Source organism: Myiozetetes cayanensis, unplaced genomic scaffold (assembly GCF_022539395.1).
Source record: "Myiozetetes cayanensis isolate MyiCay16 unplaced genomic scaffold, myiCay2020 scf4, whole genome shotgun sequence".
NCBI classification, from domain to species: Eukaryota; Metazoa; Chordata; class Aves; order Passeriformes; family Tyrannidae; genus Myiozetetes; species Myiozetetes cayanensis.
The window spans coordinates 4,499,748-4,526,338 of record NW_026087631.1 but is presented as its reverse complement, the minus strand read 5'-3'; the positions used below and the strand labels follow the sequence as shown (position 1 = coordinate 4,526,338).

General features: G+C 37.0%; 1 protein-coding gene across 1 annotated transcript in view; it reads left to right on the top strand.

The window, feature by feature from the left end:
* The window catches only part of ADAMTS19 (ADAM metallopeptidase with thrombospondin type 1 motif 19), a 170,443-nt gene that overhangs the window by 37,692 nt on the left and 106,160 nt on the right, over positions 1–26,591 (top strand). Inside the window, exons 4-5 of the mRNA XM_050328889.1 lie at positions 87–1,024; positions 25,779–25,944. Coding sequence (XP_050184846.1) covers positions 87–1,024; positions 25,779–25,944 — 1,104 coding nt within the window. The remainder of the gene's footprint in view (positions 1–86; positions 1,025–25,778; positions 25,945–26,591) is intronic.

The window sequence follows — 26,591 nt, the reverse complement described above, 5'->3', positions numbered from 1 at the left end:
TTTTTTTTTTTTTTTTCCTTTTTAGCTGTATGAAAAAGTTGTTACTCTGTCTAAATGATGAACAGTGTAACTTTCCTTATGTGGAGGTGGTGGTCGGGAAGCACATCCCCAGCGACTGGTACAAACGCAATTTCTCTCCTGCTTGGGTCCAGCTTTCTCTCAGTGCCAGGACTGTGGTGCGTCCCAGACGCATCAGCAGGCACAGACACATCTAGCAGCTGGTCCCCCTGCTGTGTGTAAGGACAGGATGAAAGGGGCAAGTGAAGCCCCCTGTATATTTGTGTGGTGTGCCTGGTGGACTTGGAGTGAGAAGAAGCGTGTTGGGTGGGGGGGAGCACAGGGTAGGTTTTTGGCAGGCACTGGGTGCTGCTGGGTGCTCCACTCCTTTAAAGCATCTGCTGGCTTTCCTGCAGGTCTCCATGCTTCGGAAGATACTGAGGAGTGGGAGATCGTCTTCCCGGCACTGTGGAGCCCGGGCCAGCAGGAGCCAACAGGTGGCAGTGGTGGCGGTGGGGGCTGCAACGCCGACCCCAGCAGTGGGAACCGAAGCGGCACCTTCAGCGCCCCAGTCACGCCCAGCCCGGCGGCGGGCAGCTCCCGGGAGGTGCGCTCCGTCTCCTCCTCGGTGGATGGGCAAGCGCAGGCTGTAGGGGAGGCAGCAGAGGAAGAGGACACTGAGGATGAGTATGAATCTCAGGAGTTTTACCACTGGTCCCCACTACCCCAGGGGTCTGGCGCTGCCTCTCAGTTGCCACCACCACCATCCCCTCCGCCGCCACCTCCCGCCGAGGATGGAGATGAGGTGCTGCTGAGGATCCCAGCTTTTGCTCGGGAGCTCTACCTGCTGCTCAAGAGGGACAGCCGCTTCCTGGCTCCTGGCTTTGCCGTGGAGGAGCGGCTCGGGGGTGAGGGCAAAAGTCCACCCAGTGCTACCCAGTCACAGCCCGAGAGAGCTTGTTACTACAGTGGTGCTGTCCTCCGCTACCCAGGCTCCTTCGCCTCCTTCAGTACCTGTGGTGGATTGGTAAGATGACTTTGCATGCAGGGGTAGCTCCAACATCTCTATCCAGGTGTCTGCTTCATCTGTTGCTTTTCATTCCCATCCCTTTCCTAAGGTCTTCTTTCTTTCATGTCATTGTGGGTCCTACCTCTGTACTTATCCTTATTTTAACCATTTTTCCATTCATGCTTGTACTAATCCACTCATAGCTTTTCTCAAGTCCTACTTCTGCCTTTATCCTGTACAGTTATGGTGTTATTTATCCCATTTCCAGAAACACTGTTGTTTCTCAGTCCCGTGCTTTTTTGGTTTTGGATTTCCTTATTAAGCCATTCTTTCTTAAAACTTCTCTCATCTCCATCTGTATTTTATCCTGGTCTTCAGTCTGTATCTTGGTCTGTAATTAGTTACCTCCATCCTCGCTCTTCCTTCTTTTCCCTGTATCATCATCTCTTCTCCAGTCCATCTGTAATCCATTTGTTCTTCATTCCCGTCCTGTATTCTAAAGTTATCTTTCTCATTGGTATTATCTTCCTTGTCTTCTGCATATCCGTTTTCAAAATGTTCTGTCTGTCCTACTTCTACCAGTATTTTATGTGTCCTATCTCAACTTTATTGTTCCTTTTCTTTCATCCCTCTCATCTCTTTGGCCTTTTTTTCTCTACCTCACAACTTCCCACATATGGTACTTGTAGTTACTTGGATTTGGGACGTCTTTCAGTTCTTCCATAGAAGAATGCAATGAGCATGTTCTCAGCAGAAATCTTAATACAGTCAGACCTTGGCAATGGTTATTACTTCTGTGGCATACCTACCTTACTTAAAACAAATTTCACGTGCTATTATTTATGTTGCATCAGTCATGATTTTTGCCAGATAAAGACCAGAATTGGGCACACTGACAGCAGCAGTGGTAATCCAGTGAGCTGCAATCCTAAAATACTCGGGGATGGATGGAAAGAGTAGAAAGCAACTGTGATGATGTAAAATGCTGTCAGGATTTAACCCCAAACCTATTCTTATTACTACTGCTATTCTCACTTGGGGCCTTTATGTAGGATCGTCAATGCACGCGCTTGCAGCACTTTACACAATATAGAATACAAACAGTAATGGCAAGGAAGAGTTAGCATCGTCATGATCCTGGGTTTCTTTCTGAATTTGAATATCTAACTTGTTTCACTGCTGATTCATGAAGATATGCCTGCCTGCTTTTTATTTGTATGGCCATGAAGTGAAACCAGGTAAAATGTGGAAATTTTGACTGCGTATCCATCTGCCTGTTCGAACGTATTCAAAAATCAGAACACAAACAGAAAGTAGTGGAGAGGGAACGTACGTGGATTGACACCAAATAAAATATTTGCCTGCACTCCTGCAAAGTGAAACCGCCAAGTTTCACACAACTCTAAGTGGTTGGCATCTAATTATTGACATTTTGTCAGATTTTCCAAAGCCTAGTAGCAGAATTAATTGTGGAGAAAAATATTGAAAGTCAACCGACGGTTGGTTTGAGAGCAGTCAGGTAAAAGACTTCGTGTTATGGAAAAGCATTTGACTTCTGTACTTTTTGTTATTTTTAGAATTTTTTTACTTCCTTCTACATTCTGTTTGGGTAAAATTAAGTCAGAGAAAATCTCTGCAAAAAAGTTGTTGGAGATAATTATCACAAATGTCTGTTCAAAAGCAATGTATGTCATTGCATATCTGTAATTTTCTCTGATTTGTTATATAAATTGAAATTTACTGTTCAAATAGACCACAGTTTCTAAAGAGTCCCATTAATAGTTTTTGACTCGGTTAGACTTTACAAGGAGTACCAGGTTGCTCCAACCATCAAACCATGCGTGTGCCCAGATCTCTTTCTGTTTTTCTGGATGGGTAATCCAGAAAACTGCAGCTGGAACATAAAGTATTCTGTGTATCTCAAATAAAACTGGGAACTGTTTTTGATGTTGACTGGTGTTGTCATGACCCTCAACTGCATAGTCTTGTTTGTGGTGAAATAGTTAAGCAGCTGTTCTTCCTGAGAGTGTTGCTGCGTCAGGCACAGTTAAAAAAATTGCACAGTGCTATTATGTCAAAGTTGTCATAACAAAGCCTAAGCTATTTGTCATTCTTTATTCAGTCATTGCTTGGGCTCTATTACATACGTAAGTTGCTGAGTTTCCAAGAGTATTGAAAAAACATCATAACATGAATTGCATTTTTCACCCTGTTTCATCTAGGCCTTGTCCTGCAAATAGAGCCAAGCAGTAGTTCAAACTACATTTTCTTTTTTAAGATGTAAAAATTCATTGAAACTTGAACCCATGAGTATTGTAGTTGCCTCAATTAGAATTTATTTTTTCATTTTAAATATAAAGACATTTCAGAGAAAATAAGTTATGAATGTCTTAGATGTGCTCTCACATCAAAGCCTTGCAGACTTTGGGTTAGAATTACTAAGCTGCATACACTTTGGAAAGTCAAGCAAGTGGGCTAAAATGCAGCTTAGATTCCACAGTTCTGCTCTTTAGAGATTAGCCTTTTAGTGAACCTCTTTACCAAGAAAATTAAGGGTAGTCTGACAGACAACAGAGATTTTGCCACACAGGAGGAAGTGTGAAGAAGTATAGTAGTTTGGCCATCAAGTGCAGTGGAGGGTCATGCTTGGCAGTAAGGATATATGGCTGTTGCTGTAGGGCTAGTTTTGTGAAAAACTGCTGCATCTTCAATAAATGAAAAAAGGGCCTTGGGTGAAATTGTTGTCCCAGGATGCTGGTGTCTGTTCCAGCTTCTCAAAACACAGAGACCTGCAATGCCAGTGATAATCAGGAAACTGAAAAAAAGTGTCTGTGCAGAAGTATTCGCTGATAATTCTATACACAGAAAGAGAATGTTGTTGCAGATGTTAGGCACCTTATTCCCTTGAAGTGGGACTTAGATGCTTTTTGAATATTTCACTGGTTGCATTAGGGTAAAGCATGTAACGTATAGCACAACATTAAAGCTTCCCCATATTAATTTTGTTCTTGAGAGCTTCATTTATGTGTTTTTTCTGAAGCTGTTCATCCAAAGCCAGTATGGAGGGGTGATAATAATGGGGTTCATAACATACTGTGTAAATCATGTGAAAATACAAATGAAAAATGGAAGCTGTACTCCTGCATAATTAGTAACCATATTCTGACTTCAAACATTGTCTTCATTTGACAACTTACCTTACAAATGAAGGAAACATAACTCAATGGATATTTTTTAATGAAACTAAAAACTGGAGCTATGCATGGACTGTCTGGAAACTCCGTCATTTTGACCTTGGTGCAATCTCAGAGCTCGTGTGTTCAGTGGTGACAGCCCTATCCAACTCCTTGGTAAAAACTTGTGGATTCTTACATCTTTTTGAAGCTCAGTGGGATTTGCTCTGAGTACATTTTGGGATTCTGCACTGATGCTCTAGGAAGATTAATAAGGAGAGATTTCCAAGGGTTCTCCCATCTGTATGCTGACTGCCTCCTTGTTGTTCATGGTTAGCCAAATACCAGGATATAAACAGTCCTGATGGTGACAGTGAGACTGAATTGCAGAGCTGGACCATTAATTATTTAAATGATTGTTTCCTCTACCAGCTTGTGTTTGGATATAATATTTGAAATAAGGAAAAAAAAATCTATAAAATGTTATTGAGCAGTATTATTTGTGACTGGTAATATATATAACTGGTAATTTTTTTTATAGCGTGCTGCAGGAGAAGCTTACTGTGGACTTAAGAAATCTGACTACTGGTTTTTCATCTGTTATTAGAATGCAAGTTAAAGTAACCTCACTGCTTTTCCTAAAGAGTGCTGTAAACGTGGCAGATGTGAGCTTTATCACCTGCTCATTTCATTTCAGAAAGAAAGGTATTGTATGTAGTTTTTTCTCGGTACTGAATTGCTTTGGTAGTACTCTATGGCTGTGTACTGTCAGGCGGGGTTTTCACAATGTTTCTTTTTCTTTTAACCAAAGCAGTCTACAGTAAATAGAGAACATCTAGGTAGAGAAGCGATTTGAATGGCTTTTTATTTCTAAAGCAATGGGGTATGGCTAGAGTTTCAGGCAGTGCAAAGAGGAGCAAATGTATGCAGAGAGGATGGACAGGACAATGCAGCTCCGTCCAGTTGTGCTATTCATCTCGGCACTTAGCACATTGTCTAAAAGAACATCTCTGGAGTTCTGCCTAAAAAAGGCAGCATTGCCATTTGGCTTAATTTACCGGAGAGAAGTGTTGAAATTTGTCTGATTTTCATTGGATCTTAAAAATGTAAATCAGTCAATAGCATATTTATAGTTTTCTAAATACCCAACAAGTCAGTGTCAAATACTATTTGCAGTTGAAATTAATGTGCATTTTCATAGTCACTTGAGTAGGAACAAGTCTTGAGACAGCTCTAATCTGATCCAAGGAAAAAGTCTCTCTAGAGAAGGGTATAGTGCTTTTATTAGGCCTCATTGCCATTAAGGTAGGTATTTGAAAAGCTGATCAATAGTTTATAGACAAATACTTCACCTAAAGAGCACCGTCTGAACCAATGCTGCTTCATCAGCAAAAAAATGGAGACAGTTGTTCTGTGTCATGCAGACATGTGTCAAATATCATTGGAAAACAGCATTTCAACAAATATTTCTGATGGCAACGTCCCACTTTTATAATAGAATTAAATTTGTAAATTTATTTAAATTTAAATTAAATTAAGTTTGTAAATTAGGATGTGAAAAACCTATGTGCCGCCTTTGGCTAATGGAAAGGTTGTATAGCACTTCAGTAAGATTTGAGATTTCCTGAATCACCTCTACAGGAAATGTATGATTTTATTTACTTCTGGCACAAACTGTATTTTGAAGATTAGCGTCATTAACTGATAGTAATGGAATGACACACGATGGATTCAAAATATTTTAGATTTCTTAGGATGCTCTAAATTCACATGACCCTTCAATTAGTAATAAATAGTAATAAAATAGTTAAAAAATAATTAAAAAAATAATAGTAATAAAATCAATTTTAAAAGTTCAGTTTTCCTAAAGTTCTTCACAGAGTCAGTTTTGAGGATAGGATTCAGCCTGAGAAAAGGCTGAATATATGTTTTGACATCTTTCCTCCTAGAGAGGTATTTTAGCCACATTTAGTGTTTCAACCTTTTTATATGAGAAAAATCCCAGTGAATATAGTTCTTTGTTACACTTCCTTGTGATTCCTACAGTGAGAGTAATGCCCGATATGGCAAGCATACATGGATTTTTGGACAGCTTGGACAGCTTTCGAGAGCTCTGCTGACCTTCTGCCTCTTGGTAGTACAACACTTGGGTTATACACCTTCTTTCAGTGGCAGTGCTTAACCTGCTGCAACTCCTCTCCTGGCATAGGGTCAGACGGATTGAGGATGAACAGGCTGTTTGTGTTTGTTGTGAGTAAAGAGTCTGTTTGCTGTGCAGTGGACGTGCAAGATCACATCTTGCCTTTGTGAGCGCCCCTGCTTTTGTCGGGCTCTGGGAGCAGGTGGTCAGAAGCAACTCATGGACTTCTTACATTGCTCTGGGAAGCTGTGCTATTACAGACTGTGAGCTCCTGGGGTAAGGCTCTGAGGCTTTTTAAAGAGACTTCCTGCTTTGATCAAGCTGGAGTGTGACTACTCCGTTACGCATCCTGAATCATACAGTACCAACATGCAGTGGGTTAAATACCAAGCCTTTTGTCAACCTAATATAGTGTCTCTACCTCCCCACTTCAGTGATGTTGCAGTTACACATGGGTATTGAGTAACTTCCACACCAGATGCTTTTCCAAAAGAAATTTGAGACAATTACAGCTTCTTTTGTGGTGGTGGTAAGCATTAGAAAACAGAGATCACCAACAATTTTTTTTGTAAAAGGGGAAAGAAAAGAGGCTGTTAGCAATCTTTATGGTCCATTTGATACGTACAGGCTAAAGTTTGACATTGTAGAAGGAGGATTATAACATTGAATAGGATTATCTTTACAGGCTGCCAGGATGAAATTAAGTACGCACTCTCTCCTTCTATACACCCAAAAAAGGGAGGACAAATACAAACGGTCTGCCTCCTCTTGCATTACAAGTTTGTGAAAGAAATAAAACTTTGCTGAGAGGGACAGAAATAAATATGTGAGTGAGACCACTCTGTGAGTATCCCATTCTGAGAGGTCACAGGTTCAACAAGATTTAATTTGCTGACTTTAATTTATGCCTTACTTGTGTTTTAAGCATCTCAAAATGGGCAGTATAAAATTTGTCCTTGGTAGAAATAGGTGGGCAAGGTAGGGCATGACTTTAAATGTCAGAACAGAAAGCAGCTTTGTTCTTTTATGAAAGTGTTGGGGATTTTTTACCAGAAAAAAAATAACCTCCAAGAATCCCTGGGAAAATAAAGTGTTGGAATAAAATTCGTACTTCCCACCTCTGCTTAAGGTAGAAAAACAATGAAATGTCATGGTGCTCTTGAGAAAATGCATTCTTCCAGTGTCTCTGTTGAATCTGCACTGGATTTTTCCTCCTGGGTTTATGTGACAGTGGAAAGTGGGAGAGAGGAGGGCACCCAGACCTGTAGGAAGTCTGGTCTCCAACAGGACAAAGCAAGTTGTTAATATGAGGTTACTTTGGCAAACTTAGGCACAGGCACATCTGCCACATTTTTGCCTCCAGCAAAAGCTTTGCTGTTGTGTTTGTAATCTCTCTGGTGTATTCAAATCTCTTCATCAAAATCTCACCTTGAGCATCTAATTAAGGAGAACTGAATACATAGTAGAGAAGCCTGAGAAAATTAAATTTAAAAAAGTAACTGTGGCCATCTAAGACCCTAGCATATATGTACAAATGAGACACTATTAATACTATTAACAAACTTGCTGAACAGCAAGTTGATTACAAACAGAACTCTTAAATCCAGGTTGCATGGGTGGGTTTTTTCTTTGTTTGGTTTTGGTTTTGTGGGTTTTTTTAATAAAGGAAAGAACTACTGGAGATGGCATCCCTTTAAAAGTTTGATTACTGTCATTAAGAGCTGTAAAACAATAAAGATCTATTTGAAGATAAAGGAATAAAACCTCTTTGTTTCTGTTTTCCTTCCTGAGCTCTGATGCTGCAGTCTGTTGCTATTCTTTGTCTTTCTGGATGAGATATCATTTGACTGGATTTTTGTTTTATGTATCTGAGAACTCTTGTTAATTCATATGAAGGATAAATCTTTTAAGCACAGAAACAGTAATATTAATGTAAAGCTAAAAGGTTTAGAAAACCAGTTTTGACTTAGGCCAAAACTACCTTTGAACTATAACGACCTGTGTTTCCTCTAATATTAAGCACTGTGGCATGATATGTGAGATTTTGGGCCAAGATGCCTCAGACCATGTGGTAATGATTCTTTTCTCCTTCTAAGAGCTATCCTACAATCATGTAGTCACTCCATCCTGAGACAGGTTTGATTTGTGATTCCAATCCTGCTAATAATAGCCTGCTGTTCTCCTGAAGTGCTTAGTTTCAATGCAAATACTTCCTTTGCAATGTATTTCCAAGTGATAATTATAATTGAGAAATACTCTATCTCCAAAGTGGCTTTATATATATAAAAAAATTGGATTATTGTGCATCACTTGAGATTTCTGCCCATTGTAATTAATAAATATAAATTTATCAAGGTTATTTTTCAAGATACGGAAGTGAGAAGCTAAATCAGAAAAACTGGGTAATTCCATTAATTAAATTAGGGAAGTTTTTACTCCCTAATTTGAAGTTAACTTCTGTAAGAAGAAAAGACAGAGCACTGAGTGTCTCCCAGCCACAATTGCTATTGTTAGTGAAATTAACCTTCAAGACTTTTATCCCTGACTTACATATCTTATGTGTGTGCCAATTGTGTCTTCTCTAGCAAACGAACCAGGATTTTTAAAAGAAAGAAAGGTTCTCCTTTTTAACGTTATGTTAAAAGCACTGTTCTTTGCCTCTCTTTTTTAAAAGTTTCCTCGCAAGAATGGAGGTTATTTTGGTAGTTATTGATGGATTCTGGCAGGGAGAAAAGGGAGCATCATCCACAATCTCCATGATATAATACCACAAAACAGGGGGAGCTGGGAAATAGGGATGAAAAAGTAGAAAGCATTAGGTGTGAGAGTTGCGGGATTGATGGTAGGTGAGAATATTCGATGAGGAGTCTGTAAAAACTGGTTGTCTGTAGAGGTAGTTTGCAAATGGTGAAGGTGATAAAGAGAAGTACCAGGATACAAAGGGGTGAGGCAAATTCATTTGCATTTGGGGCAGAATGAGAGGTTTGTAGAAGTTCTTTTGTAGAGTGCGTTTCTTTCCTTGGCTCACTGGGATGTCTCACAGGTGACTTCAGGGGCATAGCATGAGGGCTGGTTGGTCACTGCTTGTTTAGCAGAATCAGGGAAGAGGTGAAAATAGTGTGAAATACACTGAGCACGTGCATGTGTGTGTTGTATTGTGTATCCAGGCGGTAGCTGGTCAAATTTATATAAACCAATAGCCCAAAACATCTATGTTAGTTTTAAAATCAGATTTACATCTGCTGTGCATTAACAGTTCAGTTAAACTTTTGTTGTTAACCTATCATTAATTCCTGGACTATCTGGCCTTCTTGTTTATTTTTATTGCTTTTAATGATGGTGCAAATAAGCAAAGAAGGGGATTATCTGGAATCCATATTGTTTGGAAGGGAAAGAATGAAGAATATTTCTAGTGTTAATTGTAGAAGAGTTGATTTAGAACGCTAAATCAATATCCTAACATTAGCTGCTAATAATACATACATCTGCACGTAAGTGAACAGAAGTAAAACTTTTGGAAGCCTGTGCTGTTGAATGTTTTTCTTGGGTCTACCAGCACTTCAGTTAGAATTATTTTCTGAATGAGTTTTGCATCCAAAAATGTAGAAATGTGCCCAAAACTGCCTTGCGAAATGATTAAGTTTTTGTGTGATTATCTTCCAACTATTGCATATGCTTGTTTTATGATCTCAGCTGTGCTACCTTAAGTTCTCATTATATGTCAGAAGTTTAACTGGGTCAAGTCAGGTCAAACCTATTTAGATAGCAGTAAGTTAAGGAAAATACAGAAAATACTGCACATGATGTTAATTCGTCTGGGGACAACTTTTTATGCTTTAGTACAAAGTAAATGTCATGTTATGTCCTTCTGGGCTTCAGGGAATGCTGACTGGGAGAAGTGCCCAAGTAATGGCTACAGCCATTATAGTAATGCCATCATTTATGGAAGATGTTAAATTGTGCTTCAGATACGCTTAAAATTTTCAGTGGTCTTGTTTTTTGTTTTTGTGTTGTTTTTTTTTTTGTCTGATTAGCTTGGCAATTGGATTATCATCCTGAAAACTCAGATGTAACTCTGCTTCAAGGCATGTATGAAGTGCTTTGATTTTCTTCTGAAAGTGGGAGACAGCAAATAAAAGGAATATAAGGGGCACAAATTTTCTTAATATTTAATTGTGATCTTGTTTAATTTTTTTCAAGAAATACTCTAAGCGTGAAGTAGTTCTCTTATCTGTTTCTGTCATAAGGTGTGCATGAAACTCTTCTGGTTTTTAAAATCATCTGAGAATGGAAAAGCTTGTTGTAAATTACGAGACAGGATGTTGCTTAGGTGATTTTATGCCTAAATAAGAAATCCCCAGTTTGTTCTGTCCTGTCCTTCTGTGACATAAATGTATCTCACCCCAAATATTTATTAAGTAACACATGAGGGAGTGAGGGAGTTCAAAGAAGAAGAGGGTTTATAGACTAAAATGGATGCAATTAGCCATATAAAAAACATGATTTTCTAATTTCTGGCTGATAGTTCTTCTTCTGTCTGATCACCTGTTTCTTCTCCAGTAACCTGTCTAAGGAAGCATAAAACCAGATTTCTTTTGTGTTCCTTTGGTGTTTTGTGTTTGTTTGTTTATTTGGTTTTTTTTATTTGGTTTTTTGTTTTGTTTTGGTTTTGGTGGTTTTTGGTTTGGTTTGGTTTGTTTTTTTTTTTTTTTTTGATACTAATATTAGATTGTTTGCATTGGAAATAATGAAAGGAAATAATTCCTAGTTTTTGTATTTCACTTTGGGTGATAAATCTTTTGCTTAATTCATATAAGCAAATTTGCTTAAAAGTGACCAGTCATGCTGATGCTACTTGGTTCAAGATGCTAATTTCAAAACTCCATTCTGCTCACCTTTCTCCCAGATTTATTTTCTCCTTTTAGTCTAAATAATAGATCTTGAAACATAATTAGATATTGTAATTTCTTTCATAAGGGTAGCAGAACTTTAGTTTCCATGTGTGAAAAAAAGTAATTTTTTTTTTTCCTTCAAAAAGGGAAAGGAGCATCCAGGTTTAGAAAACTATATGTAGTTTGGAAAAAAATTAGATTTGAATTTCAGTTAAGAATGGGGTCAGAGAAGAATATGACTTCTATATATTTTTAACCTTTTTAAGCAATGTGAATCTGAATTTGTGATGAATTGTGAGAGTCTTGTTTATTTCTCTTAAAGCTGCCTGTTTTGGATTCATGTAATTCTAGATAGAGATATAAAAAAGCCTAAGCACAACATTTTACAGATGGACTAACTTGATTTGTCGAATTGTAGTTCTATGCCTATAAATATATATCATTTTCCTTTCTTGAATTGCTGTTTTCCACAGTTAGTAGTTTTGGCAAATTGCAGATTTGAACGAAACTGGGTTTCAAGGAGTGTTACCTCGAATTAAATAGTGTATGAAGACCGTTCATCCCCTCTCTCAGAAGAAAACCGCAATAATAGAGTCGTGGGTAGATATTTCAATAAGGATTAGCAGAGATTAAATTTCTCTGTGGGCAGTCAGGGGCGGGAACTGTGCCACATCCTTCTGTGGCTGCCATGAAAGCACATGGGTTTGAACAATGGCAACTCATTGGTATGCACTATTTAAGTGTTTTACATGGATGAATCAGTATAAACTTGGATCCCTTTTATTGGTCTCTTTGGTACTATCCTAGATGCTTTATCTGAAGTAGATTACATGGAGAATTGCTGATATTTTCTGTTTTAATCTCCTGCATGGGACTGGGTGTAGGATGCTTAGTGCTCATCCTTTGTGTATTGCTACACTTTTGCCTGCATAAAATAGCATTTCTGACTCTGATGGGATTAAACCAAGGCTTGCACTAAAGAAGTGGAGTTAATGAAGTTTCATTAGCTAAAGGTGCAAGCCCTTTGATTCATACTCCAATAAGTGGTTTTTAGTCTTACCACAAGAATTGCTGAAGTCACTCATATTGCACCAAAATGTCCTAATACAAGTGCTGAGTCTTAATTGCCAAGATTTTTTCCTTAGATAATATGTTTCTATAGATGTTTCTTTTCCTCTAACTAGTCATGTTCAGCTGTGCAAAGAGGCTTTTAGACAGTATTAATAACTACCTAAACCGTGTTATGTAAGAAGTGATCTGAAATATCACTAAAACAGTCAATTGTAAAGAATTTTTAACTTAAGTTTTATGGAATAATATTTTTTTTTAAATCCTGGCTTACTTTATAGAAGTTGTTGCATTTATTCTGGAAAAGAGATAGGACTGGGGTTGTGAAATTTTTAATTTTTTTTTTTTTTACAGTAAGTCAGTGGTCATGTTCCATTTTATAGAGTGTGTACTTGATGAACAAAACCAACAACTTCCCCACATCATACCTTAGTTAGAAAAAATGATAGACACAATTTGCAGGTTAAGTGGCTGTTTTAAAAATGGATTTCATATCAGTTCTGATTTTAATTCTGCAAATAAAGGGCTGTGTCGTGCTTCATTCAAATACAATTCAAAAATTCAAAAATACAATTTTATCTTGCTTTTCGTTTTGATCGTAGTTTATTTTATTGGCATGTATTAATTCTGTGGTTGGTTGAGCATATTGCTCCAGCATACTTCTGGAAGCAAAATAAAGTAAGTGTTTTTAGAACATTTTGGGTAACAAACTAGAAGCATTTACATTCATTCTCCAGTTGGTGCACGGGCCAACAATGGAGTTGAAGTCATGCAACCACGTAAAATGTATGTTTAATGTAGGATTGTACAGGGGGCAAAATGAAGATCCTTGACCATAGGACTCAAGCATATGACATTTCTGAGGGTTTTTTTGCTTTGGTTTAGCAGCCTCAATGGTTGGTTAATGCTTCCTTTTGTAATGGTGGTTACTTCCTTTCACTCATGTGGAAGCTGTGCTTGAATCACGGGCAGCTCTGATCATTGTGTTTTTAATGAACCAAACTGAAGACATGGCCCATTTATTACTGTGTCTTCCAGCTTCTTGAAACATAAGCCTATATGAAAATGAGAGCTCAGAAAAAAAAAAAGGTAATTCTTGAGCTCACATAAGGATGGATGAAAACATGAAACCTGAAAACCAAAGTGCTGAGGGACCATTGAAGAAATAATTTCTGATTTTAGATGATCATGTAGAGTTGTGAGTACAGAAAGTTTCTATGTTCTTTTAATAGAATAATTCCATTTTTATTTAGTTGACTTCCAATCAATAATATCTTTTCATGCAAGTGAAAAGAAATAAGATAGGTGGCCAATTCATTACTTTGCACAGACTTTGTCTTCTGGTTCTCTTCAGTATCTCTAGCTCCACTCATTACTTATTATTTTTTTTTAATTATTTTTTTTACATAAAGCTATGTGCAATGACTTTTTCTACATAGCATAAATTCAGAATCTTGATTATGTAAAATAATTTTGTATTAACTATCAAAGCCCTACCATTGATCTAAATTAATATGAAATCAAATCTGGATCTTCTTAGGCTTTAGAGAGAGAGGATGAATTCTGTATCTTGCTTAATTAAGCATATATTGACCAGAGCAGACCGAGAGTTTTCATCCTGAATGATTTTTGCATAACAATCTCATTTGTCTTCCCTTTTAACATTCTATGTCTGATCTGATTGAGGCCTACAAAGGAGTTGGAGAGGGATTTTTTACAAGCACATGGAGTAAGAGGAGAAGAGGGTAGATTTAGATTATAAATTAGGGAGAAATTCTTTACTGTGAGGGTGTTGTGGCGCTTGAACAGGCCTTTAGATGTTAATAATTTTGAATTTATGATTTTAAAGATGTAATTGTGGAATACTTTTCCTGAGGGAAAATGAAACTATTTAAGTGAGAAAAAATGTAATGTAATGTTCTGCAAACTCAAAATTCCAGACCATTTCTATACTCCCTTTCGTTTTCCTCACTTTGAAAGGATGTAGAACCTAAACACTTTGACAGATTAATAGATGTAAAGCTGTGAAGGATCTGTATTTAAAATCTTGATAGCTGCAACTTAGTAAAAAAATATGTTTAGTTACAGAGTAATTTTATCAGTGTAACATGGTCACAGGAAAAAAAAAAGCTTTTGGACTATTTATACTGTAGTCAAATGTTTTTCATGTGTGTAAGTTTGCATTCAACTGCAGTTCTTTGTTTTGTAGATGTTGCAGTTGAAAAGTGGCCTTTAAATTGTGTTTTATGTCAAATTTTTAAAGTACAGCCACTAGTTTTGCATGTCTAAAATTTTTAGCATTCAGCATATGCATATACAATCCCCAAACTGGATGCTAATTGAGAATACATAAGTATCTTGGACAAATTTAGATTGCAGGTCAATGATAGAACAAGATGAGAATTCAAACCTTAAAGCAAAGACAGAGGAAAATGAAGTAGTAGAACTGGACTAGAATTTAGAGATCAGGGTATTATCAACTTAAAACATTACGGACAAGTATGATTCTATGATTCTATGTCTCTCTGTGAGAGTGACGATGTTGATGCAGACAGTGGCATAGATCAGCTGCCATTACTGGAAAAAAACCAGATTCCAGCAGAACAGAATTGTGGTGGAGGGGATTATTCATCCCAAGGTGAGGAACTGCTAAACAAGCTGTTACATCTTTTGGAAATTGTATACACAGCAATGTTGTATTATTCTTGTGGAATTATATCAATGTGGGTTTTTTTTTAAAACTTTGGAGAAAGATAGTTGTATTATTTTTCTTTTTTTGCCAAACGTGTTACACTACAGAGGGTTGTGTAGATTTTTCATCAGGCTTTTTCTGTATATTTGCACATGACCCTTTGTTGTATTTCATGCTTCACCTGTTGCCTTCAAGGACCACTAGGTATATTTTAGGAGATCTGCTCTTCATCCATCCATCTGTCCAAGGGGAAGTCCGTACTAGTGCAGAGGGTGGATCTGTTTCAGGGGCTGGATTTGGCATTCATCCTAGATGAAAGTCCTGAGGTTCCTGCTGATAACTCTTCATAAATATATATTTATATATATATTGTGTATATGGGTTGGATGGCACTAAAATGAGGTCACATGAATGATTGGTATCTCCATTCTACCCACATTTCTGCCATTCTATGGCTTCAATAAAGATGCTGGAGCTCTTCTTGACAATTGCTGTTCTTTATGCTTAAATCTGGCTCATAGATGACATTCTTTGTCTGGCATTCCTGTTCAAGTCCCAAAATTTTCAATTCTCTAAAGTTTACTATTACCTATAGTGCAAATCATTACATAACAGCATTATTTTCATGGGACACCTTGGGAATAAGGTGCCTGCAGTTAGACACAATTGGTTTGGTTGCCATCACTTCTTCTAGAAAAATAGACTATACAACAAGAACGGTACATTTAGCTTTAGGAGTTTGTGTTTCATATTTGTTGCTTTTCTGGTTTAAGCATTTGAAAATAGCTCTTAGAATTGCCTTATGGTAGTAGTTTTCAATGAATCATTATTAAAGATAATTCAGTTACCTAAAACTGCAACAGGTTAGACCTGTGTCTATGGGAAGAAAACCAGCATATGCACATATAGTACAGTTCATAGGACAGTCTGGGTAAGATAGTGATTGTTTATAAAGATTTCTATAGTTGTTCCAGAAAGAGTCATTGTAAGAACTATAGAGTTTTGCTCAACATCAGTGTCCTATTTTTACCTCCGTTTAGGATTCGTTTTTTTTTTAATTTGAGTTATGGTGCGGTAGTCATTTTGAAAACTTTTATATATGCTTAAACTATTCTGTGCCTTCTCAATGCAAGATTTTAAAGGGTTTGAGATGAATTCTGTGTTTTAAAGCACTGAGGCCATTCCAGTGTTTTTGCTCAACTAATTTGACTAAACCAAACTGCAGTTAAACTATAGGCTGGGATAACAGCTGCCAAAATAATACATCAAGAGTGTTCAGTGGAGACCATCCATTTACAGTGTGCTGTCGAAGCAATAAATCTGCTAAAAGAACAATATATGTTTAAATTCATTTAACTTCTTAAAGTTTGATGGGGGGGTATTTGTTTTATTTGGTTGGTTTGCCTTGGCTTTTTTGGGGGGGGTTGTTTGTTTTTTTTGTTTGTTTTTTTTTTTTTAAAGAAAATCTATGAAAGCATACATGATGTAATGAACTTGCTGGCACGTTACTTAGGTGAAGCAATTTTCACCACTGTATCTAGCTAGTAACATGTTGCATGCCTTATGCCTTAATAAAAGCAAGTAGCATCAAAGACTAACAGATGAAACTAGTTAGATCTATGGAATTGAGATGGAAAAAGTTATCTTTATAAAAACCGAATGCCAAAATTAATAATGACTCTAAAATGACCAATTGGAAATAGCAAAGAGTGAGAATTGTGTTATATACGATGGTCCTATTATGTATTTTACTGTTCTGTGCTTTCCCACTTCTTAAATACTTCATTCTCCATGTGAAGCTGGCTGCCTTTCAGTGGAAGAGGTACCTTTGCTGTGACTTCCTATGACTGCTCTGAAGTCCAGCTCTCAGGAATTTATCTGACAGACAGAGAGAAAGCGTTCCAGTAAAAGTTCTGCTTGCAGATGTTCTGAGAGAGGAATTCAGTTGTGGCTACAAGAAAAATTAGTAGTAAAGCCTATTTCATTGAGCAACAGTCAAAGGCTGGTGTGTTTATCGTCACACAGCAGAAACTGTGATGCAGTAAGATTATCTTTTATAAAAACATTGGTGTGAATATCAAGGAACCTGGAAAGCTGGGCCAGAAGGAAAGAATGTAGACCCTGGAGCAGGTGGATTTAAAAAAATGGCCATGAATCAATAAAGTTAGAAAATTGGAAAGATTTCCAACTGTTAGAAGATAAAAGTGTGAAATATTTTGAATAAGAATAGTAAAATAATACAACAGCAATTCTGTTGAAACTATTTTAATTAACAGTAGTGGGTTAAAAAGAAATGTAGTCTGATGAAGGATTTACGTTACAAGATTAAGAAAGCTTCTATTTTACAAAATCTTGAATGTGTGGAAGATTAATCTGTGGATCTAAGACATCTAAAATACAGAGGTTATTTGCGTTGTCTGTTCTAGACTTTCTTATTGTTCATTATTTTTTTCAATACGACAGGACTTAAACAGTGACAAATAAGGTGGTATGGTGAAAATAATACAATAATGCAGGCTGCATATGACTTAAAGGGAAAATTTGATTTGACTTAGCAGGTTGAGTTTGGCTGAATCGGTTTCAATATTTAAGTGACATTTATAAGCAAACCTACATTTTTACAGGTGATGTATAAATATCTTTTAATATGTTTGACTTCCTGTCTAGAATAAGAATATTGAATGGCTTTTTATGACTTTGAGACAGTAATAAAAAAGCTGAAAATCCATTGTGCTAGGTAAGTCATTGGAGGAACAAGCCCACTGGTCTCTCAGCTGGTTCTTCCTTCAAGAGATGTCCTTTGTTCTGAATAATGTGCATGGCCTGTGTTAATACCAAGTGCTCCAGTCAGCATTGAAGAAATCCAGATGATTCACTTGGTAGCATGTAATCTTTTCCTGCTGGTTTTTGTTTGTATGTTTGTTTGTTTGTTTGTTGTTTGGTTTTGTTCTTGTTGTTGTTAGTTGGTTTTTTTTTTCCTTTTATAGAATACACAGCTTTTTCATGTGTTGCGGTGCGTTCTACTTTGTCACAAATGTTTCCTAAGTTCAGGAGTTTTTGATCCTTTAACTCACAGTTTAATCAACCAGAACGCAGGCAAGAGCTTCTTGGGCGTGGGAAAAGAAAGAAATGGGGTTTGAACATGCAATTTCAGCACTTTGCAATTGGTTTGTCAGTTCTGCTAAATTCTTCTGGAGGTTAAAGGTCAAGTATACAGTAATTGAAAATGCACTGACATTTCTGAACATAGTGGCACAAGCTGAACCAGGGGACTCTGTGAGTGATGGGACAGTACAGGTTGCAGGAATCTACAGCCAGTCGGTGTTTGTAATAGGAACAGAGAGTAAATGGCATATGAAGAGGTGGTCACTTTAACCTGATGACCAGCATGTTACACTGCACAGAAAGCTGAGGGACCTGTGTCTCGTTCACGAATTTCACTGCTGGTAGCAGTGACTGAATATTGACTTTAAAACAATTAGGAAGCGCATTTTTGCTTTTGTCTGAAAGAGGAATTAAAAAACAAACGAGAGAGTTTAGAATTGATAAATTTTATGGGGTTTATTTGCAGTGTCATTTTGGGTGTAGTGAACACCTGTTTAATGGTGAGTAGCATAGCGAGTGCTGCTGAGTAACAACATAAATATTTTCCTGCATCTATGTGGATTTTTCAGAGGGGGAGGAATGTGGCAAGTATAATAACTTCTTTAGCATTTTAATGTTATTATTCAGAAAACCCCAACATCGCCTTAAGATGATGATCATAAAAGATGGATATACTGTGCTGGAAATTAGGGAATTTGTACTTGCTCTGAAATTTATGTTAGTCTTTAAGAAAAAAGGGGTTTGTCCTCTTTTGTTTACCCTTGTGAATTGTATACCAGTTCATAGCATATTTTAGGTAGTATCTTTATTAAAAGGACTCTTAACTATGCATCATGTAGGCTAAAGCCCATTAGGTATAAATTCCATGAAATATGAATAAGATATTACCATTGCACATTTATTATTATGATCATATATTGTATCATGGGGACTATTTCAGCTTTTCATCTTTACATGGACTGTTGTGGATTTAGAAAACTCCAGAAGAAAGCCAAAGAGATGAGAGCTTTTATGGTAAATCCAGATACCATGGGACCTATGATAAGACTGACAATGTTGAAACAAAAAACAGTTGTGAAACGTGGATAAAGAGATTAGAACATTATAGTGATGCATGTAGATTTTTGACATAGACCTTTGTTGATATACCTGCCTTTGCAGCTTTTATCTTCCTTTCTTTAAAGACAGAATTAATTGAAGCACTTTAGAGCTTAGCGTTATCAATGAGAATTTTACCTGTAAGCATTGAAAAGCTCTTTTTGAGCTGTTTGGAAAATCATAGCTCAAACTATCAATGCTTATGTTAATTTTATAATGTCCTTTGGGTTTTTGTTTATCAGCTTAAGTAAGTGTGTGAAATGCATCCCTTACCTTTAAGGACACTGTATTGCAGCTGTGCCAACAGGTTGCAGCTTGATTGTTGATTATTTCAGATGTACATGAGAACTTTCCCTGTAACAGTTCTCACTTTTGACTCTTTATCTTGGAGGTGTGAGTACTGATCATTATAAGCTGTGAACTTCTTATTATAATGCAGCATTTTTGTCTAACATCCAATAAAATCTAAAGCTGTCACAAAGAATACGTTAAACACAACTGAGACATTTCTGCAAATGCTTTTTGCTTATATTAAAAATACAAGCAATTTACACTATTTGTACTCTGAAAGTGGGCAGTGTGTAAATAAGCTGTGTGGAATTTTTGTGTCTTTTATATCTTAGAAGTGCAGTCGGCAGTTTAAAGATAGATACTCTAATCCTAGAGGTTTACCTTCCAATCTCAGGTTTTTGTGTAGGGAAAAGAAATGTGAGCTTCTCAGTGAAAAGTTCAGCCCTATTTGGGACCATTTGGGTGAGCAGGTTTTTTCCAGAGCTGTGGGATTCTTGCAGGGAATATAGCCTGACACCAGCCTCCCAGCTGAAACTCAAATGCCTTTCCTCAGTTGAGCTCTAGTTTGTCAAAATACCGCTGGAAGAACACACGTCTTTCAACAAGATGGGATCGCACATTACTGAGAACTGAATAATTGAAATTCAGAACCTGAAACTGTCATGGGAAGCTTGTGGGCAGCGAGTATGGAACATGGCTACAGAACAATGTGTTGCTGCTGAGATATTCTTACCACCAAGTGAATTTGCTGCTTCTCTTCTGGTCTTCGCTAGGTGGGAAACCCTGTACAGTCCAGATAAAAGGTTTTTGTCTCTAGGTGTGAAAGGAAGAATTTTCTCCACAATGAAATGCATTTAATTTCTACTCGAAAAACTACTCTCTCTAAGTAAAGTTTGTTTAAAAAAGTGAATGTAGCATTCACGTTGCAGAGCTAACAAAATGTAATGTAAGCTTGAATAGAAGTTTGTGTTGCTGTTGGTGCTGTGTTTTGGCAGTGCTGTGGTGTTTGCTATACCGGTTATTCTCTTTAAAGTTACGACTTAACTGCACATATAATGATATATATAAATATATATGGATTCTAATGGAGAGACTTCTGAGTTGGAACTTCTGATTTATAAGCATAAATCAGAAAGAACAGGGAAAAATTGAAGTAGGATTAATAGATTCACAAAGTATTTTTATAAAAAAAAATGGATTGAGGAATGCTGTATATCGTTGCAATTCCTCATATAAAATATGATATGTCTTAAAATGGTATCATGGAATGTTCACTGCTAATCTTCAGAGTATATAATTATATGTTGTTTAAAATGATTTTAAAATCAAGGGATAATAAGTGCTAACTGATAGTGTCTTGTGATAGATCTCAAACTTGGGTAACAAAATAATTTATTGCAAGCATAGAACTATTAAAATATTTTTATTGTGGTGGTAGTCAGTGATTGTGGTTACTTCTTAAGTAAACTATTCTTTGTATCAATATCATTCTGCACAGTTTAAAAATCATAGCAAATACTAGAATACTGGCAATTTAACCAACCCTTGCACTCAATACAGCAGTAATTTCAATTAATGTGTTTATAGAGAGAGGTTTAGGTAATAAAAAATGCAAAAAATTTGGAATCTAGAGGAAATGCCAAACATCCTAGGAGTTTGGCCAATGGTAGTTTGAGGGGTAAAAATCACAGACCCTGTCAGTAACCTGATACCTACAGTTTCTTTATCCATTAGGTCTCCTTTACTTCATTTTGTTTTCAAGAAATCTGATTCCTCTGGATCTGCGTCCTTTCTGTGATCAGCTTACACTTCACTCTCCACTGTCATCTTGAGAGATTGTTCTCAGTTGAGTAAGGTTATTTGAATGATGGCATATGTTGAGATGTGTCAGAATATGCAGACCCCTCTCAATTTTGGATGCTTCACTGTTCTACTTGATTTGTGTCTAACAAAAATGAAGAAATCCTTTTGTATGTGCCACATCAGCTTGTTTTAATGAAATCAGTCATGAGCTTAAACATGAGAGCTGCATCCTATAGAGAATGTTTTCTCTAAGGATTCAGAGTAGTGTGTGTCTTAAACCAGACTGGAAGTACTGGAGTGTATAAGGCATATTTCTTCAGCCTTCAGCAGTGGAGGTTCTTAAAGATGGAAAGCAGTAGTGTGCTTGAATAACAAGAGCATGGGAAGTTCTTACAGTGTTATTTACACAGTTTGTACCCTTGTTGTGAGCTTGCTTTATTATTCGCATTAGTAAGAGCTGGAGACTTCTATTTTTCTTGTGTTTCAGCTGGAATCAGGTTTGGAGAGCATTGTTAGAATCATGATGCTAAATTTAATCTGGACTTATAAAATCATGGAGGAAGACATTCTTCAGAGGGGGGTACTGATATACAAATTAAAGATTTTGCCTCTGTACTCAGAAGTAAATCTTTGGTTTTGGGCGTTTGACAATTAATACCAATTCTATTATGAGATGATGTTTCAAAATAAATAAATATTGAACTTGTAAACAAAAGTTGGTTTTTTTGCATGGTACATTGAAGAGAACTTTTCATTTTTATACCACAGATGATGTTAATATTTTGCTGCTGATAGTTGTAATATGTGTATTAAATGATACGTACATTTTCTGCATGTGATACCCGTACACTTTTTTTATATTGATACTTGCCTGAGCGTGAAGAAATACAGTCTTTTACAGCCTCTCCTTGTGTGCATTTGCTATGTGAGGCAATGGACTGCAGTGAAATTTTTTATTTGGTTCTTGACATGGCAACCCTATATCCATTCATCACTGAAATCTAGCTTAAGATGCCTTTTGAATGGATGAAGGGCCAAAAAAGAAGGAAAGGTGTAACACAGTGGGAGTTTACTGCAGACGAGGATTAGGAAATTTTGACCACTGCTCGTTTGAGGGATCATGCTATTTATTACTAGCCACACCTGTGTCCATGTGAGGGTGCAGCTGATAGCCATAACCTGCAAGACAGGAACAGGTATGTAACTCTGTACAGGTGACCTCGGTGTGATGACAGCAGGGACTGCCAGCACCAACAGGCCCCAGGGGACCTGCCAAAAAGCACAGCTGAGCCCTGCAGCTAAGGTAGCAATGCCCCCGAAGTAAGGGAAGGGTAAAAAGTTGCCTGGCATTGTGAGGAATGAGGAAAAAAAGTGAGAAAAACATCCCTGCAGACACCAAGAGTAGAGGAGAAGAAGGAGGAGGTGGTGCTCCGGGTGCTGTAGAAGATTATCCTTCACTGCACGTCCTTCAGGAGGCTCTTCCCATGGAAGACCCCAGGCCAGACCCCATGCCCTGAAGGACACTGCAGCCTGTGGAAAACCCGTGCTGGAGCAGGCTTATCCTTCAGGTCAGCACATTGTGGAGAGAGAGAGAAAGGGAAAAACGTGAGAATAAGGGGTCAGAAGAGACAAACATGCTGGCCATACCCCCTGTTCTCTACCCACCCTGTGCCACTCGGGTACAGGGGGAAGATGCTTTCATTTGTCTCTGTTTCCTGCTATCCAAATCTGTTTTGATTTGGCAGCAAATTAGTTTTCTGCAGGTCAAGTATTATTTTCCCATCATTTGATGAAGTTTGCCCTATGCTTAAGGTGTCTCTTTAATGCACAAAGTAAGTAAAATGTAGAGCAAGTACCTGGTTCATCCTTACTTAGAAAACCTGAGGAATTTGTTGCCAGTGAGACTGTGCTGGGCTTGAAGTCTACTGAGATGTGTGTGCTGCATTTAAGCTTGTTTAATTTTTTTCAGGTAAGAAACTTTAAAATGCAGGGTAAAGAACGGCATGTTATGTTACCTTCGCATGAGATAAGTTGAAGCATCCTGGAAGGCTTTTCAGTTGCAGCTGTGAACAGTGGCACTTCCTCCGATGAAACTGGTGGAAGATGGGTTAATTCTCAGAACTCAGAGTTGTACCCCAGATACATATTAGGGTTTCTTATTTTTACTTTTTTTTTTTAAATCTTTGTTTTTCTGTGCATTTTCATGGTGTGAAATTCTTGCCATTGGAATTATCTAAAGGCCCTGGCATTCAATGTCTGAAAACATATTGAAACTGTGGTGCTTTAATCCATGGCTTTGATTTTCTCTACTTTCTGTGTTTACTTCCATGGTAGAAGGTCTTCTTAACTCCACTTCTAATGATTATGGAAAAATAAGGGCACAGTTGGCAAGGATACAGCTTCATCTTCCCTTTTCTACCTGTGAAATTGTCCAAGAGATGGAGAAATAGCCTTTTTTTTTTTTTTTCCAAAAGCAGGCAGAATGATAACAGAGATTGTTTTATTACCCAGATTTGTCTGAAAATTATCCATTTCCGTGCATATAACTTCACATCACTGTTTTTTAACTTCTCACTCAGGAAACTGGCACTATTCTTTTTGATTTCTCAACCACTGAGTTAAACTTTGGTTTCTGCAAGGAGCTGAAAGAAAACATTAAATGTTAGTAGTTATAGCACAGCTTTTCAGCTGGCAGTTCTAAGAACATAATCTTAAAGCCCTGGTTTCAATTTGCAGCAAAGAGAATGAAGACAGAAGAAATATGGCAAATGTTCTATGATTGAGTCTTTGTTCAAGGGGGACTAAGGCCTTGTTTTTGGTTAGTAGACAGGGAAAACTTACAGCACCACCTAATGGACTGCTACTCCTGTTCCATATACAGAGTTTATCAGCATATTTCATAGTCTAAATAATTCTTTAAAGTCATAAAATAATATATGTCTGAGTGAAATTCAGCTTTAGACATAAAAATCAAATGTAGTCTATGCATTTTACTAGTATTTGAGAACTATCCTTTTAAATAGAAATCAATTTCACTCATTTATAGTTTATATTAGAAAAGTTGATTTTTAGGTAAAAATAACATTTTTCAAGATACTTAGAAGTGTTATCTTGTAGATGTACAGAAAGTACTTATTGACACATAACTAGCTAATCTTCTAATGTATAACATTTAAAACTCATGATGAACTGAACCTAAAAAAGCAAGTGCAAAAAGGAAAAGCAACAGCCAAAACCCCAGATACTTTTATCAGTGTTAATGATTACCTTTCAATATCTGTTCAGCGTTCTGTAACTAGTGTAGCTGATTGAAAAGTTAAATACATGTATTCACATTTATTTTGTGTGATTGTGCAGAAAGATATGTTGGATTTTTTCTTTTTTAAGTAATGCACACTTATACTTGAAGGAAACTGTGTTTTGTACCACCTATAAAATTTAAGTTTGTCTTCTTGCTTTTGTCAGAATATTTTCTGGATGATTTATCCATATGTCATGCAGGGTATCCAGTGTGATAATTGCAGAAGAAACAAAATTATCTTCTATTTCTCTCGATGTGACACAGAAACATAGAGAAAAGCTTTTCATTTTTCTTAGCCAGATGTATCACATTGTTTTCTTTCTGTAGCAAAATGGTTTAATATGGTTTTTATGTTTAGAAAATGAGTAAGTTAACTGTCACTTGCTGATGTGGGAACAAAAAAACCACAAAATCTTTCTTTCTCCAGCTTTACTCCTGATAGGAACTTGTGTGTGTTGGCAGCTTAACAATTTGAGCTGAGTTAGATCTGTATGGTATTTATATAAATATGTTTTATAGTATTATTTTAACTTTGGCAACACTCTTGTAATATTAGATATGTATCTGGTGTGTTACCTTCTCATGTATGTTTGTGTGTATAAATATTTTGGGATGGAGAGGAGCTAAACAAGTAAGTGGCTGTATTAAAATATTTTTCTGGTGTAATTGCTGGCAACCAAGGGGGGATTGCAGCCTTTTTTTATAGGTTTGGTTTTTTTTTGGTTTGTTTTTAATTTGACAAAGTGTAAAAGGAGTGCCACAAGATGTGTTTTCCATCTTCGCGTTTGTTCAGGATGTGTTCTTATGCCTTAAATTGTTCCTGTAATTTCATTATTTACAGTTATCTAAAAATGTGACAGTATACTGAATAATAAAACCAGTGCATAGACTTTTCTGTGAATGCTGTATGTATTTAAATGACCCCCTGGGTCTCCTAAACCAAACTTTTAAAATTCCATATCTTTCACTGTGCATATGCTACTGGCATGTAGCCACCCACCCACCCAGATTTACTTGAAATAAATGAAATTTATTCTAGTTCTTCTAAGTAGAAAGCTTGTAAAATACAAAGGTAGTCAGTCCCTTTGCTCATAAGGTTACTAAAACAAAGCGTTTTCTTAAATGGAGTTTTGTGGGGTTTTTTTTTTCTTCTGCAGGTTGTGCACAACTTAATGAAGTTTTATGTACTCCTTTTGTTTTCCTTTGCAGATGGGGTTTATACAGATCAATGAGGACTTCATATTTATTGAGCCACTCAATCGCACTTTGGCTGTGACAGGTCACGCACACAGGGTGTACAGACGAAAAAGGTCCACAGAGGAGAAAGTCACCGAGAAGCCAGTTCCTCAGAATCAGTACTGTGGTGTCGTTACAGGTAATACACAACTTGCAGTGAAAAGATCTAACGTAGCAAATGTATTTTTAAGGTAAGTAGGTACTAGTTAAAAACAAACAAAAAACACACACACAAAAAATCCCCAAGCGAAACAAACCCAAAACCCCCAAAACAAAACAAACAAAGACCCCAAATGAAATCAAACCAAAAACCACAAAAGCCTCCAAAAACCCCCAAACAACAAAAGCATATCTAATGATTCTTGTAGCAGTACCTTATGGTGAACCTTGAGGTGGGCAAGCTACCATTTTACTTGTTGGAAGAGGGAACTGTCCACTGAGGAATAGACATTGCTGCTTAATTTCCATTTGTATTTAACAGTAGAACTCTTTCAATAGTTTTTCTCCTTCAGCTTAATAATTGCAGTCTATATTTTGTCCCTCTTCATCTTCATAATTGCTTAATTACTCTCTACATGCAATGCTTCTACTTAATTTTCTGTTTTAAAACACTGGAGTGTTTTGAAGAGTTCTTCCTGGTTTTGGTTAGTAATAAGTTTTGAACTTCCAAATGCGTCTGACACTGAATTGAAATGATTTTTATAAGTGTTCTGGTTCTGTGATTGACACTTAGAAGACCTGTATGAAACAATCCTAATGCATCTCTGTCAATGACAGCTGGAAGCA